Raw genomic sequence first — 16,975 nt, forward strand, 5'->3', positions numbered from 1 at the left:
GGACAGACTTATCTCGAAGAACAAATATAGCAAAAACAAGCTTAACCGCCAAAAGCCAAAAATATCTGAAATGCATATTAAACCTGCTGAAAAATGAATTGGGTTTAAACAGTTAATTTAACAATTAAATACTTGCAATTAGAATTTAAATGGCAAGAGACTTTCAAATGAGCAGAGCAAAATCCCTGGCTAAATGGAGACATCAGAATAACCATTACTGCATGTTTGGACACAACTTGGTAATAAACAAGGTACAGAAAGATGTAGGGACAACCATGCCCTAAGTAGCCAAAGCCAGCACGAAATGAGAATTATAACCTATAGTGTTCTATGGGGAAACCGACTGTGAACTCAGAACAAACAGAATTAAATGTGTCAAAATTGCTTTAAGCAATTCTATATGAATACAAAATAGTGCGCATTTTGTCAGTATTTTAACTTGAAATGTTTTTCTATTCTGAATGCATTTTGATAGTGTCTTTGTCTAGAACCCAGAGGTGAGGCCAGTCCTGGGGGTTTCTAGATTACCATGAAAAAAGCACCATTGCAACACAAATAATTAAGAACTCAGTCAATCGGGGATATAATTCCAATAAGTCGATTGACCATTGATGAGGTTCGGATCATATCATTGTTGAAGGAGTCTGTGATTTTTAGACTGAATATTTATTCATAGTTAAAATGATTTTAATTGCCTTATCTGCGTAACTCAGGACACTGGATTATTAAAATCCGTATACATAAATATGTTTTAGGAATGGCAGAAAAATTTCAAATCTTTTCGGCAGCCTTTTTCAATTTTTTTTTTTTTTTTAAACAGATTTTATTTGTCACAGGTTACATATACAGCATTTCTCCGCAACCCGGAGACTACTGCACACATCAATGGATCAATAATAATGCTGTTGACTTTTTATAACAAAATCTAACCGTCCACCCATCCACCCCTCGATTGCGTGTATGCCTCCACAACAAAAGGATTACATTTTCAAAGCAGCACATTGAGTCCATCCAACACCCTGAAAATCCCAAACTCCATTCCCAATCAGACAGGCACGAGAGTGACCTCCTCTGGCTGCTGGTCAAGCTCCAGCCCCCGATAGTCCGCCCACATTTTCAAAATCTTAAAATGTTTCTGGGGGCATCCACTGGCAATGAAAATCGGTAGCTCGAGCCCCATGCAAAAGTCCATCCCAGACCTCGATGCAGCCAGCGTCAGAGACCGGGGCGCCTTCCAAGCCCTAGCTATATCTCTCTTTGCCAGCGTGAGACCTAGCAGAAACAAATGACGTTTATATCTATTGCCCCCAATACCCTCCATCACATGCAGCAAAGCCAATCGCGGCGTGTGTGGAAGCTCCCATGCCAACATCTCCGACAGACAGGAGAACACCCCCCTCCAAAATCTATGCAGCGCAAGACAGCCCCAGACTGTATGTATGAGTGTGCCCTTGTTTGTCCCACACCGGAGACACTCTGGGGAGGCGATCATTCCTGCCCTCCACAGTCGCACTCCGGTGAAATATACACGATGTAAGTATTTGAATTGTATCCGTCGTAAGCATGTGGATATGGCTGCCCCTCGCGGGCTTGCCAGAGCCTCCACCCAGTCCTCTTCCTCCAGGTCACCCACGTCCCCTTCCATGCCGTCCGGAGCCGCTGTAGATCAGTGGAACAATGATGAACTAGCGTCTGGTATATGCGAGAGATCTTGCGATCGGGTAGTTCCCCCATAAACACCTTCGCCTCTATCGGGCTAAAATCGGGAAGGGACTCCAGACCATCCAGATGAGGTGTCAGCGCGTGTCTAAACTGCAAGTATTTGAAGAACTGGGACCACAGCATCCCATACTCATTTCGAAGATCTTGAAAGGATTTGAGTGTCAGGTCTGCCATCACGTCTCCTAGGGACGAGATTCCTATAGAGTCCCAACCCTGGAAACCCTGTAGCGCCGCCAGCTGAGTCAACCGCCCTTTGCCCCAAAGAGGAGTCTCCCGGGTCAGAACATTCCACCACCCCATCCTACTCTGGGCCCGCCTCCAGACATGGAACACTACCTGCGTTGACGAGGGAAGGCACCTTCGCAATGGCGCGGAGTACAGCAGCATGTGTAGGGACCTAGTGCCCATCAGGTGTCGCTCAACCGCATATGCCGGGTCTCCTCTATCCCCGTACCACCACTAGCCTTTTTCATTTTTGGGAGTTAAATGTGACCATATCTGAACATGAAAGACAATCTTTGAGCCCATAACAAGCATGATATGTTGTTTGTTACATAGAAACAGTGTACATAGTGTCAGTACATTAAGCACAGTGGGGCAACTGACTGCTAGCTGGAAGGTCCCGGCGCAGACAACTCCTTTTTGTCCCTTCTGCGCGAACAGGACAGAGTCAGTTTCCCACTTACTGTTCGAATGCCCGGCCTATGCAGCCCCACGCCGCAGATGGCTGAAGCCACTCTGTAGAGAACTTGGCACTAGATCACATAAGGAGGCCCTACGAATTTTAAAATCAGATCCTCGGCCCCTGTGTGCATGTGGCTTGGCAAAGTTTCTGGGATGGGCATGGCGTATTAGATCTCGGAGGTTCTTGCACATTGTTTAATATCCATTTTAGACTGTTTTTATGCATAATACCCAGGCCATTTGTACTATGAATTGTATGCCTATTATCCATGCACTGACCTTTTTAAACGTTTTTTATGTATCTGTATTGCTTTTTAAGATATCAATTATATCGAAATAAAGCTTGTTACAACAACAACAACATTAAGCACTAAGAGTAAATGAGTTGCATCAATGGACCTTTTACTCTCTTCCATATGTGTGGTTTAGACCACACCTATTATTGACTAAGATAATCTTCCTAATTTATGGACAGCAATTCTACCCTCTCTCCATTTTCAGTGTTTCACTTGACAAGTCTTGTTTCAAATGCCATGCAGTAAAATCGTTAACAGGCACTTTTCCATGTTCATGACTACAGCCATCACCACACTTTTTATGTGATGATCCAATATACTTTCAATATCCATATTTACCATAAGTCGGGGTTCATGCAGGCAGTCAAGAGTGAGCACTACTATGCCAAGCCATTAACTGAAGAAGGCGCTTGCTCTACTGTTTTAACACATGGCCCTTCTGGCTGGAAACGAGAATGCAGTATTGCACATCGACTCTCTACCTTGTACATTCACCCTAGGAGACTCTGTGTTGCAAATTAATATGTTAATAAAGTACATCATGCTCAGGAAAAATTATTAGAAATCACTTTCCATATACATTTTCTGAAGTTTGTGTGTAGTAGAAGAGATACATCTTATTAGAACTTACCTTACATTAGGAAGATGTTAACATTTATAAAAAAAACAGATCTTTGAAACCCAAAATAGCACTGCTTTTCATGCCAATGTAGCTCACATATTCAGTGTATTAAAATAAGTAACAATACTGCTGCTGCACATGTGCAGTTTCAAGCAGTTTTTTTATAGTAGAAGTATACTTTTATTGTATATGAAAGCAGTTTTTTATAGTAGTAGTATACTTTTATTGTATATGACTAATTAAAATCATTACAAAATTTAATTAAACACAATTCTTGTGTTGCAGCATTTGTTACTAAAATCGGTAATAGCGTTATTTTCAAACAAACTCATATTACCAGACTCTACTTGCTGGGCCCATTAAAAAAAACTCTTGTAATTTAGAAAACTACCATTATTGTGTTGCCTCAGCTACCAATACCAATTATCTTAGGTCCTCCGATGGATCTTGCTCCGTGCTGCAAGGGACTAGAATACTGAGGGGATCAACACTTATCATATGAGGACCTGAAATAGATAATTGTTACCACATTTTGTTCAAACCTTTGTAACCTAGAATTTCCCAATTTGTGAAATATTATTAGAGACAGAATAAACCCAGAAATAATGAGTTGGAATGAAAAGAGGACATTTTATAGATTCTTTATCTATGCCTCAAATTATTGAAATGCTCAGCCGAGGGAGATTCGAAAAAGGGTGGAAAGCTTCCAAGGTAGATTCAGTCAATTCTCATACAAACCACATTAATGAGGGTTCAGACATTTCCAAGAATTTCAGTTCAGATATACTTGATTAGAATCCTTTGTGACTTTCTGTATGTGGGTATGACTACTCGGAAGGCCAAAACTAGAATTATCAAACAAAGAAGTTTGGTAAAATGTAAGAAATCCAATACAAAATTAACAAGACATTTCGTGGAGGCCAGACACACTGAGGACGACATCAAGTGGGTGGTTCTACACAAACCCTATTATTGTAGAGAGATTGGCCCACTTGACAAAGTTCTCTTTCCTAAGGAACAGCATTGGGTGTTTAGACTATGTACCCATCTCAGGGGTCCTAATAATGATATCCTGTGGTGCTCTTTATAGGACAGGACTGTTTTTATTATATTTAGTCATAGTGTTGATATTAAGATTAAACACACTATGATAATATTACAATCGGTAGATAATTCCCAGGCTACATTATACTGATGTGAAGCCCCTTGTAGTAGAGTCTAAATTGTCCTCTCTATATCATCATATGCCACTAACTTCACTGCATGTAGGCTCACTCAACGTCTGGTTGCGGGATTAGCTGCCATACTCCTCTTGAAACAGGCCAGTCTGCCACCACTTTAGATCCAATGGCCGACATCGCTAGCGGGGACTACAATCCCCATGAAACATACAGCCAGTATTCCCAGATACTCATGAGGTGTTACCAAGACGACTGTAGTCGTTAGGGGGAATTACACTTCCCATGAACACATGGCCTGAATTTCCGGGCTGCTTGTGAGGTGGAAGGATATTAAAGTAGACTACACGATTCACTCTCCGCTCCCACCAGACACTATCCCACCATTTATATGACACAAAGCATGTAAGGTGAGCGCTCATGGCTTTATATTTTGTGGGTGCTTAACAAGGAGATGACCGATCTTGTAGTACCATACTTTGGCAGGAGACCAACGTCAGTTGAGGTTGTTGTTTTGTCCTTGTTTCCTCTATCGTGGAGTTCTGTGTAAGAGGGTATATAATCTCAATGGGCATACACATACGCTGCAATGACGCTGAAGGATTGTACACGGCCCCTATGACTTGAATGCCTATAGCTCAATGTCGTATACAAAGCATACTGAATGCTTTGGTTAGTTGTCCATACTGGCTGACTTTGAAAAGACTTGTTTATCCTTATGCTTATTTTTATTGAGATGCTGTTAGTTGTTATTATGACGTTGGCAATAGCTATTTGTTTTCGGTATTGGAAGAGTTTAGTCACACAGAGATAATTACACTATTTTTATGATTATATCTCCTGTTTTCTCTTTTTTTCTTTTCACATGATCAAACACATTTTAGAGACATACAATTATTGATATGGGTTTTGACAATTCGTCCTCGGTATGGTGTGTCTTCTTTAATATATTATTTTATTCCTATTTTTAATTCTGTATTTTCTATGAATATCCATTTAGAGCCCTACATGCTGGGAGTCTGATGACGGTTGAGTTGATCCTTACCTACATATTAAGGGTAAGGTAGTGTTATATGTTCACTGGGAGCACTGATACACCTACCTTATGGTTTGCAGTGTTGGTGGTGGACACTGGTGTTATACATTGAACTTGCGGAACTATGCAAAAACATTTATGTTTTTACAGTGCTATTTGGACCGCCCTTTGATGATGGTGCCACAAGAAAAGCTTTCATGTTAACTATGGCAAATTTATTTTTATTTATTTTGTGACCCACTTAATGCACAGCAGAGCGACTTATATGGTTGGTCCTAAAGAATGCCTTAAACTCTACAGTCACATAAGGCAGAAACATGTTGACCAAAAGATAGGGTAATATCTATATCCCTGTTTCACTACTCTTTTTATTTCTATCCACTGGAGACACCAGAATAACTTTTTTCGCCTACCAGGATATATTTTTAATCACACTTTTCTCTTAGTACTCGGCCCCCCACTTTGTCCACTTAGGTACTATTACTACACGTGCAGTAGGACACCCCTGCTCCTTCACTATGGGAGAGTCATAGTCCACACTGGGTCCCTTGCACTCCCAGTGTTCGGAGGGGACCCTATGATCAAGCATGTCATCCTAGGGTGAGTGACCGTTCTCCTCCGAACACTAGTGGTGCTCCTCTTTTTCTTTGTATTCCTTTACCCCGTACATAGTGTACGTTTATACAAGTTCCACTCATAGGACAGGTCGTTGGTCTGTCCACACTGCAGCACCAATACTGCAACAGGTATTAGGAAACCCTTCAGCCGAAAGGTTCACCTTGCACACGCTGACCTGCCAGTAGCAACGCACGGCAGTATCACAGTTTGCTTAATGTCTATGTGCCCAGTTCTTCAGTCACAGTACCACCAAAACGATCGGTAGCAGGATTGGGTCAAGACAAGGGTATAAGCCAGCAAATCAACCAGAGCCCCCTCCTTGTTTTGACAATTATACCCCAAAGATTCCAGGTTTACTCCCCATAACGTATCACCTTTGCCGGATCATTCCATTTCATTGGCTGGTCATGATAGGATGATATGATGTGATCAACAAAAGTATACAAATCCGGAATAATTAAGTAATCCAATTTCCTTATTATCACTGTATTTCAATTGTTTAATGAATTATAAAATCCTTGAATATGACCTGGTTAATGCTCCCATCTGTTGTCAGTCCATTCTCAGGCATATTCTCTAGGATGTAACACATTTTTATGCAAGTTCACTCAAGTGAGCTACAAGTAAGGATATAGTCTATTGATGGCTAGAACACAAATTAAACTTTACGAAAGGTTACCATAGGCTACAAACGGCACATTTTACAAGTTTAACGCTAGATGAGAAAGCAAACCCTTGAGGCCTAAATGGAAAAACAGCTTATGTACAAAGACTTTTGTTAAAATACGAATGTGACACGTTTCACAGTACATTAATTCTTCAAATTCAATTAAATACAATGCCTACATGTAAGTCTCTATTAATATAAGCCACTATTAGGTGCTACTAACTTTTTTAAAGTACTTCAGTATCATTTCACGTTATCACTTAAATCCTTTAGTAGGTTACAATTTTAATTCATCCTTTGAAAATCATTGTGTATTTCAGAGCATAATCTTTACACAAAGCATGTCGCCTCTCAGACGTGCATCTTTTGCATGTTTCATTAATATCAATGTGCATGTTACTCATTTTTTTTCAAGTTAGATTATATACGCGTATTGCACACAGTTAAAATTCCATATGCCATTGTAGCATTCTCTCTAAGTTACACATAAACACATAGCATTAAAATATGCACTTTTCACGATGTTATTTTGTCATTCAGAAAATCTGTTTCTAACATTCTGCATGCTTTTACGATGCAGTATCTAAATCAGACTTTGCACGTGTAGTTATTCTCATATACGTGAAACTGTCACATATTTGTTATAGCCGTAAATAACTGCCACAATCATTTTCTAGGGAAGAACTTGGTAAATATAGATGCAAGATACCATCTACACTCTATCATTTGCACGAGCTAGGATAACATTTCAGTACACAATTCCATTACATTTAAAGTTGAAAGAAGCAAGTCAACATGTTTATTTTGAACACTTAAATATTAACTTATCATATAAGTGTCCTTAATGACATGTAATGGTGTGGTGTGTCACAATTTATGACACATTTTGAAAAGCATAACCGGTCAGAAATGTTCACTGTGTCAGAGTTTCAAGCATTTACTTCACCTAACAATTCCATTGCATGAAAATATTTGTTTAGTATATTTGGGCCTGATTTAGAGTTTAGTGACGATGTCCGTCTTACTACAAGTGCTATTGTATATAATGCACTTGTAATAAGGCGGATGGGATATCTGTCAAGTTTCTAATGGGTATTGCCAAACTCCAAATCAGGCCCTTCGTGTTTCAGCTTTCACCCCTGGGCAGCAGCATAAAAAGTGCAAAAATGATTCACGTTTATAGGTGTTTGTGTCCTTTTCTCCATTTTGGTTGGTATGCACATCTTGCATATCATTATCTGATTCATGTGATATACACACTACATGCTGTATTTATCATACGTGAAGGATGCCCATTATCGGTGATGTGCACACCTTGCATGTCATTATTTCGAAAATACATTTTTGGTGATGTGAGCAGGTTGTACATCAACACTGTAGACTTCACAGTGATAGAACCGCACTACTTCAAAATAATTTTTATGATTTTGAATTGTTTTCCTTCTCCATTTTATGCTGAATTAGTGTTGCATTTTGTTTAAGTATATATGTGTGTTAGTAATGTTTCAACAATTGTGGATTTAGGCAGGACTACTATTTATAATGCAGCAGAGCATTGTACCTCCATCTCCTTTTATTCAAAGTCTTGGTTGTTCAGGTACTGAGTGGGAACACTGGAAAGAGGGATTTAAAGCCTATGTAACTACTACTGAGACTATACTTTCATGCAAATGAATACGTATGCCTTGTTGAGGCATTGCCTTGGTTCCAAAGGAGGGAGGATTCTCAAACATTTACCTTGTGAACTTGTTTTGGTGGATGGCGACATTGAAGATAAGTAAGCATCGGCTATAACATTGTAGGATGTTCAATTCAAACCTCACAAGAATTTAATTCTCGAACAGCACAAGTTTTATTTTCATCATCAACTGCCTGGTGAATGCATTCAAAGTTTTGTGGGTGCTCTAAGAGGGCTAGCTTCTACATGTGAGTATAAGAATTTCAAAGAGGAATTAATCAGAGACCAGATTGTCGAGCATACAAACCATAAGATAATTCAGAATATTTTGTTGACTATATATAATTTGACAATAGAAAAAATGGTGGAAGTTGCTCCTGGCATTAAAAGTACAGCCTCCTATTTAGCAGAGATGTCAATTTTTTCACAAGGGTCAATCTTTTGGGATATGGTGGAAAATATTAAGAGAAGAGTGAAACATAAGTTGTGAGTTTCCAAATCTAAGGGTCTCATATTTATGTGGGAACAAGAACCATTTGGGAAATTCTAAATCATGTCCTGCAAGTGACAAAGTTTGCTTTAAATGTCAAAAGAAGGTGGACTTTACCAAGGCATGCAACTCTAACAAGAGTCAAGAATCTAAAGTTGCCAGTGAAAGTGACATAGTACAGAAAGTTTCTGATTCCAGTGACGAGAGTGTAGTGTTCTGCATTTCTATGTTTTTTCCTCTAGTTGAGTATTATGAGGACCATGGTCTGAAATTGGGTTGCATTCCTTTAAGAAGATCATATTACCAGGTGGGTATTGGAGATGCTTCTTTGGATGTGATGGTTGATTTGGGTTCACCTTTTACTTTAATAGGAACTAATGATTGGAAACAATTCAAAAACATCAACTTGACAAGTTCTAAAGCTAAACCGGTTGCATATGGGGGCAATCCCATTGAGTTTTTGGGAGCGTTTGATACAGATATAACTTTCAATGGTAATAGTATTCCAGCCATTGTACATGTAGCGGTATATAGGTTGAAGTTATTGTCATGGTTGAAAACTAAGAAATCTTGGCATAATATTGGATCCCAACAATCCTGAACAAGTATTTCTTGAAAAGTATGTATGGGCGCCGCATACCTCGGAATTGGGAGATGAAATTTCCCATAATGTTCACTAGTGTGGTGGACAAATTGAAGGGTTTTAAGCACAGAATACAATTCAAAGCTGGAGCGCAACCTCTAGTACATAAACTCAGGAGGGTTCCTCTTGCAGTTAGACTACGTTTATTGGATACGTTGTGTACCCAAGGGATCAGGATAATTGAACCTATTGAGAGCTACAAATGGTTGTCCCCTATAGTACTTGCCCGCAAGGCTAATGGTAGTTTGAGGATTTGTGTAGACCTCGGATTTCTCAACTCAAGCATTTGTGTAGACAGGCATTTGTTGCCGAACATTACAGAAATGTTGGCCAGGATAAAAGGGACAAATATTTTTTTCTGCTTTGGATATGGCGTCAGCATATCATCAGATTGTTTTGGATGAGGAGTCATTTGTTACCCCAGAAGGAGCATTCCATTAGAAAAGAATGCCTTTTGGTCTCGCTTCGACATTTGTCAGAGACTAATGGATATGATGTTCAGAGATGTAGAAGGAATCGTGCTTTAAAGATGATTTGTTAATTTATGCTGAAGATAGGGGATCTCATGACTGGAAGATGATGCTTGATTTGGCTACATTTGAGGAGAAAGGCATTATTTTGAGGGTAAGGAAGTACAAGTTTGGAGTATCAAGTGCTAATATCTGGGTCACAAATTGTCTGAAAGCTGTGTTGAATGAAAGGATATCTTGGTGAAAGCCAATATGGGGGCACCATTGCCAGGGAATAAGGATTTGTTACGGTAATTCTTGGGTTTGATGGAATTTTATTCCAGGTTCCTTCCCTGTTGTGCTGAAACATTCAATGTGTAGCTACTCAAAAAAGAGGAACACTTTGTTTGGAGCACACAGAAATTTAGTATGAAAAAAAATTGCATTGCCAAGGCTATACCCCTCAAACCTTTTGACATTAGAGATGCTAGTATAGTGGTCACAGGTCTTACTCAGCACAACGTAGGGGCTGTCTTGTTATAGAGGAGGAATAATAAGGAAGATGTTGTGGCATTTGGCTGTCGTAGCCTTAGATTTGTTGAATATTTGTATTCTGTATTAGAGTGTGAGGCTTTAGCATATTGGTGGGGCATAAATCATTTTCGTCATTAATTGTGGGGTCCTGAGTTTGTGGTTCGGGTGGATCACAAACCCTTGGTTGATATTTTCACTTCCAAGGGGTAGGTAAATCTACATCCAGGAATGCCAAATGGCAATTTATATTGATGGAATTTTGAAAATTGTATGGAGTACATTCATATAGTGTACATTAAAGGAATCAAAAACGTAATGGCTGATTGTCTTTCCAGATTGTCATTGAGTCATCAGTAGAAAGATGATGATGAAATGGTAGTTAGTGAAATATCAGTTATAAACAAGTTGACGATAACAGAACAGGAGTGGTCTAATGCCATTTAGAAGGATGTGACTTTCAAAATAGTTATCGAATATGTATGCAATGGTTGACCTAAATCCAAGAATATGGATAAGTGTGTGGAGGGTTTCTGGCAAATTGCTTCAGAACTATCAGTGGTGCATTGTTTGCTCTGTTGTGTTGAGAATGTGGTGGCACTTGATTATATGAGTTGCAAAGGTGTGGATTTGGTTCATGAGGGGGACATATTAATGGGGGATATGAAAAATAGTGTAAGAGACTTGTTCAGGTGCCCAGAACCTGTACATGTAGGATATCAGATCAAGTATCGGGTTTTTCTTTCATTAACTCTGTCACTTCTAGTAAGGCAAAGGAAGTGTAGAAAAATTAGCTTTTCCGGGAAGGAATTCCGAATTAGATTGTCACAAATACCAAACCACGATTTATTTAAAAATAATTGTAAATGTTTTTAGATGATCTCCGTATGCGAAATGAAATCACGTCTTTATACCATCCCAGAAGTAATGGTTTGTTGGAAAGGTGTAATTGAGTGATCAAAAACAATTTGTAGCTGTCATTTGAAAGTGGCTTGGATTGGATGCATGAGATACAAATTTGTTATGGGTGATCCGCACAACACCTAATGAAGATACTAAAGTTTCACCTTTAATTTTACTGAAACTAAGGTTACCTGGTTCAAAGTTGAATAGAGTGTGGACATAAAAAAATTGCCATCTAAAGCTATAATGGTAAATGTGCCGGAAAGAAGGAGAATGGAAGAATGTAGTGTAAATGGGGTTAATCCCACATGAAAATAGGTGTTGCAGTTGTAAATGTTGATCCTTTTTTCTATAGTGCGTCATTGTGCTGAAAAATTCGTTTTTGGGATATTTTTTAATGAAGTTTCTTGGCTTTCTTTTGATCTCAGATCTCTGTTGAGGAGCTGGAAAGAAGTCTGGTCATAAAAGTGAACAAGGAAGCTGTTATGAAAATAGCAGTGTCTGGAGATCTGTTCACCCTTGAAAAAGGATTATATCAGCTGAATCTCACAGTGGGAGGCATTCCTTTCAAACACAACGAGCTAAACCTTCCCGTAAGTACTACAGCTAAAGTGATCAAAATCTGTTGGTACATGCGCACGTAAGTGTTCACAAGGACACATGGATTGCATGCCTGTCTGTTACTGTGGCCACAGGCATGACAATTACCAGCTGTGGCAAAAAAAGACCAAGTGAAGCAAAATGTCTGCCATGTTTTGCACCACTTAAAGAATTACACGGGAAGATGTTGCTTTGTTGGTCTTCATGCACCAAGTGCCCGGCACGTGCAGCAGAGCCTTCTATTTAATAGAATGCTTATGTCCTGGACAATTCCAAACACCACACAGGGGTGTCCACCTGGCGAGAGTGCATGCTTGACACTGCACATGCTATGTAAAAGGCAGTTGGTCATTAAGTAAGACACATACATCAGAGGTTCAAAAACAGGCATTTATACTGAGGCGCACCCACACTTTACAGTATAGAGCAAAGTGGAAATAATAGAACTGTGTACTAATGGGATTTACACACATTGACCTTTTTCCGTTGGATGTCAGCAACAAAATAAAGCTGCATTGCCTCGGGAAAGCTACCAGCAAAAAAGGCTGACTGTAACGAAGTACAAAAAAAACATGAAAGAACCATGTTGTGTAGAACGTTCTGTATTCCAATCTGTTCTATATTTTAACTCATAGTTTGTGCAGGAGGCTGGAATCGTGAGGAAATACTACACCCTCTGCATGTTGTAATATTATTACCACCTTGTGTTATTACCCCAGTACTTAGTGCCCAGTTGAGGATGAGGGCTTAAATGCAGAACTGATTGAAACCAAGCAACCCTGATTCAAGCCCCCATAGTCTGCATGAATGATTGAATTGGGGAAAACAGCACAGTGAATTTCTTCAGGTAATATGGCTGCAATGTCACTGGCTTCTGTGTTTGAATAGGTGGGCTTGGGGTTTCATTCAGAAAAGAAGGCAACTTATTATGATGTGGATTTTTAGCAAGAAGACCATTCAACAAATGGACCTAGAACTGTAAAATGGTAGCAGAACTATCCAATAGGTGGTAGAGACTGGTGAAGCAGAACAAAGCAACCACCATACTTGTTTCACCCACAAAAGACATCATTTGAATACAGCAAAAGCAGAAGATCTGGTCGACTTTTGCTTTTCTTTTCTAAAAAGATTGCTTGCTCTGTCCCGAAAAATTCTTGGGGTGAATGAACAGCCATCATTTCTGATGGGTTTATGGGTAGATTTAAAACTCGCTCTGCATTGCTCTTTATTGCTGGTCTCTTTCACCTATTGTGTTGTGTGTCATTGAGGTAGAATTTGGCGATTTACAGATGATAATTGCTTCCAGCTCTAACTTTGTGAATGTTTTATTATTCAGGTATAAAGGTCCTCCTAGTTGACCTTTGTACAGTAGTCTCCACCAATTTTTTTTCTGGAATGTAGGTTTGATTTTGACTCCATGAAACCTTCATCATGGACGTAGGGTCCATCAGATCTTGTAGAGGTGATCCACTTCACACTCTAAATGTGATCCGGGCTGCCTCTCCTGCTAGTACTGTAAAGTTAGAAAGAGAAATTAGTGACGTACCAAGCAATACTCTATTAACACTTGTCAGGAAGCCTGTTTTCTGACGGTCTAGGCTAGGCACTCTTGACCTTCAGAGTACCAAATTGGGTCCCTTAACCATTATGCAACGAAAGACTTCGTTTTATGTTAAAGATTTATGCAAAGATGCATTGAAGATGAGGTAAAGGTGGCAATTGTGACTAACTTTCGAATTTCGAACTTGACAGAGAAAACTATCTTACCCTACTGGAGAAAATATAAACAAGTGGCATCCATATGTATTTATTATTTGAACTAATACGTCACATAGAATTTACTAAAACCATACCAAGGTAATAAATATTCAATCTGATATTTCATACTGGCAAACGATAGCCAAAACACAACTTTGCCCTAATCCTCTATTGCACATTATTTGTTTCTCAGCACTCACTGTGATTGTTTTAACTGTAGATCATATTTCAAAATAAAATTTACTAATGGAGATTATTAGGCCAAGTGGGATTACCTTCTTTCACAATGTATTCCATATTACAGCTGTCCGCAATATCCTGTGCTTTAGTTTAATCAACAAAAAACAGTACATGGACAAAACATCTTGTGCTAAGCTTCTTTGTGCTGTCCTTGTTAAAGCTCATGCACGGTGTGAGATTGGCAGGGACTTTTTGGAATCTGGTCCGAGACAGAGGATTGATGTTCTTGTCACACTTCAGACATAGAGCTGTTCTAGTAGCATTCGTGAAAAGATTTTGCCAACAGACACAATATAGCAGTTAAATCCTAATTCATTAGGCAGTGTTTACTGCCCTTCTGGAGCAGGTAGGAACTTTTAAATTCTTTCAATTTTGAAAATAAAAGCCAGTGTCCGATATTGAATGGGAAACCAGCAAGAGCATTGTTCCCTGTCAACACAAATCCCTTCAAAATAACATTTGTACATCTGCCTGGACAGCAGAATTGGATGCCTTAAGTGTCTGGGCCATCTGAACTATCTTGTCATTCTCACAATTAATATATTTCCTATCAACGCTTACTAAATCGAAAAGGTCTGATATACGGCACCACAAGCAATGTTCTTCACATGTAATTGACACTTTTCATGAGCGATATTTCTTTCAGGAGCTTTACGCTCTGTAGCCAGAGTGCCTTTACTGGATAGAGACCAACATTTTTGTCATTGGAGAATATAATATTATGTTATAGCTTTTCTTAAACAACTTATGCTTTTTGTGTCCAATCGGGTACTTGTAGGGCTGCCTCATATGTTTCAGAAGCCACAGCATCATGGTTACCTGTGCTTTTATTATTCCTTTGCATGTTGGTCAACGGGAGAAGTCCTATAAGTCTTGGATTAATTTCACTGGCAGTCCATTCTTGGTTCCATCTATGACACACAACGTTTTTATTACTCACATTTCCGTCAGCACCTTGCTATACAGTTGGAGCGCATTGGTATCAGATTCTTCAAGGAGATAAGCATCTAGGGGTAGATGTATCAAGCCTTTTGCGATTCGCAAAGGCATTTGCGACTCGCAAAAGGCTTTTTTGCATTTTTTGAAATGTATCACAAAATCGCAAAATAAGGAATCTCAAAAATGTGCGATTCCTTATTTTGCTTGAGCATTTAAGGAATCGCAAATTTTGCGATTCCTTAAATGCGATGTATGTGGGTTCTAGGTGTTAAGATATCGCAAATTACCACCAACTTGTAGTTGGTGGTAATTTGCGATTTCATTCAATAATGCCCTATTTTGCATTTGTGAAGGTGGCAGCCTACTCTTCCCATATGTTGTTATAAAATCGGCTTCAATGGGCTAGCACCCACTTAAGATTGGAATAAAAAGAACTCACGGAGATAATAATTCTTCGAGCCATGCGCAAGGCGGAACATCTGGTTTCACTCAGCATGTTTATTTATAGAATCGTTGGAAGTTTCTTGGAATTGATTTTTTAACACAAATGATGACAATGGAATTTGAGCAAGCGCTTTGATCTTCACAGTTTTTTTATACTTATACATACGACGATCGGAAAATAATGAACATTTACCATGTTGTGCAGATTGGAAATGGGCTATTAATGCAAATTTAAGATGTAACATGGGAGTTGTAGTTTAAGGGAAGTGCGGATTGATTGTAGTTGCATTGAAGGTTATAGGTCACTTTAACGGGCGGGCAACTGTGGAAGGAGGGGTCGAGAAAGCATTTAAATGAGAGGCGAGTTGTGAACCAGGAGACAGGCTTGCCGAGGTCAGGTCGATAGAATGGTTTACGCAGGTACGTGATGAGGGTAGTTGTTAAAAACGGAGGGAGGCGATAGCGATCAACTCCTGTTTAAACACCCGGTTTATAGCACTGAGCATGATACAAAGACAGAACTGATCACAGCACGAGGCACGAGCAATGAGAAGTAAAATATAAAATGTTTTGACGCTGTTGATGATACGTGACTGGAAAGGGCGGAAACATGGGTGTTGTTAGACTTGGGCGGGATTAGTATTTGTGTTGGAAACCTCATCGCGTGAGGTACATGATAGCCTCAATACCAGTGATTAAACTGAGGATAAGGGAGGAGGGAAGGTACATTAAGGGTACAACAGCCCATAGGTGACTATGAAACTGTTTAGAATGTTATAATGTTAAGGCATCAGATCAGCACAGAATAATTTCATGTACTCATGGTAAAAGCGTAGAATGCTCATTTGATAGTATGAAGGTTACAGTAAATGATTTTAACCTGACATGTGGAGAAGTGATTTGGTTAACTAGTAGCGCATTGTATTTTAATATTTGTTTAATTAATTCTTACAGTTACCCCCGACGAAGGGCCCCTGGAGGCCCGAAATGCATTGGGTTGTAATAAACTGCTTAAAGATGAAACATGCCTTCAGTGCGTATTTTTGAATGAAGAGGTTCGGATGGCCCATCAAGAATATAAGAAATAGTGGAAAATTGGCTTTTCCTTGTTCGTGGATGTATTAGATTAAAAATGACTCAAGACTTGAAAATAACGGATCATAAAGGAGAAATTAATATGAAAATAGCATAAATGTGCGCAATTGCAAAAGCAACAGTGCCATGGTTTGGGGCACTGATCCAGTGCCCTGTCACAGTGATTCGGTGGCATGTGACGCACATACATGCCCATAGGGCATGTATGTGCGCCATATGCACACACATGTAAATTTCAGGGGTGCAGCAGGGTATCTTTGAGACACCCCTGCACCCTTGAAATTATTCTCAATTTGCGAATTCGCAAAATGCGATTTGCAAATTAAGAAATATTTCACAATCATTCCTATGGGCCTCCTGGCCCATAGGAATGCATGGGAAT

General features: G+C 39.4%; 1 protein-coding gene across 1 annotated transcript in view; it reads left to right on the forward strand.

Moving 5' to 3' along the window:
- GAS6 (growth arrest specific 6) overlaps nucleotides 1-16,975 on the forward strand; it is a 500,934-nt gene that overhangs the window by 420,307 nt on the left and 63,652 nt on the right. Inside the window, exon 11 of the mRNA XM_086934685.1 lies at nucleotides 11,946-12,110. Coding sequence (XP_086790811.1) covers nucleotides 11,946-12,110 — 165 coding nt within the window. The remainder of the gene's footprint in view (nucleotides 1-11,945; nucleotides 12,111-16,975) is intronic.

Source organism: Lissotriton vulgaris, chromosome 8 (genome assembly GCF_964263255.1).
Source record: "Lissotriton vulgaris chromosome 8, aLisVul1.2, whole genome shotgun sequence".
Classification (NCBI taxonomy): domain Eukaryota; kingdom Metazoa; phylum Chordata; class Amphibia; order Caudata; family Salamandridae; genus Lissotriton; species Lissotriton vulgaris.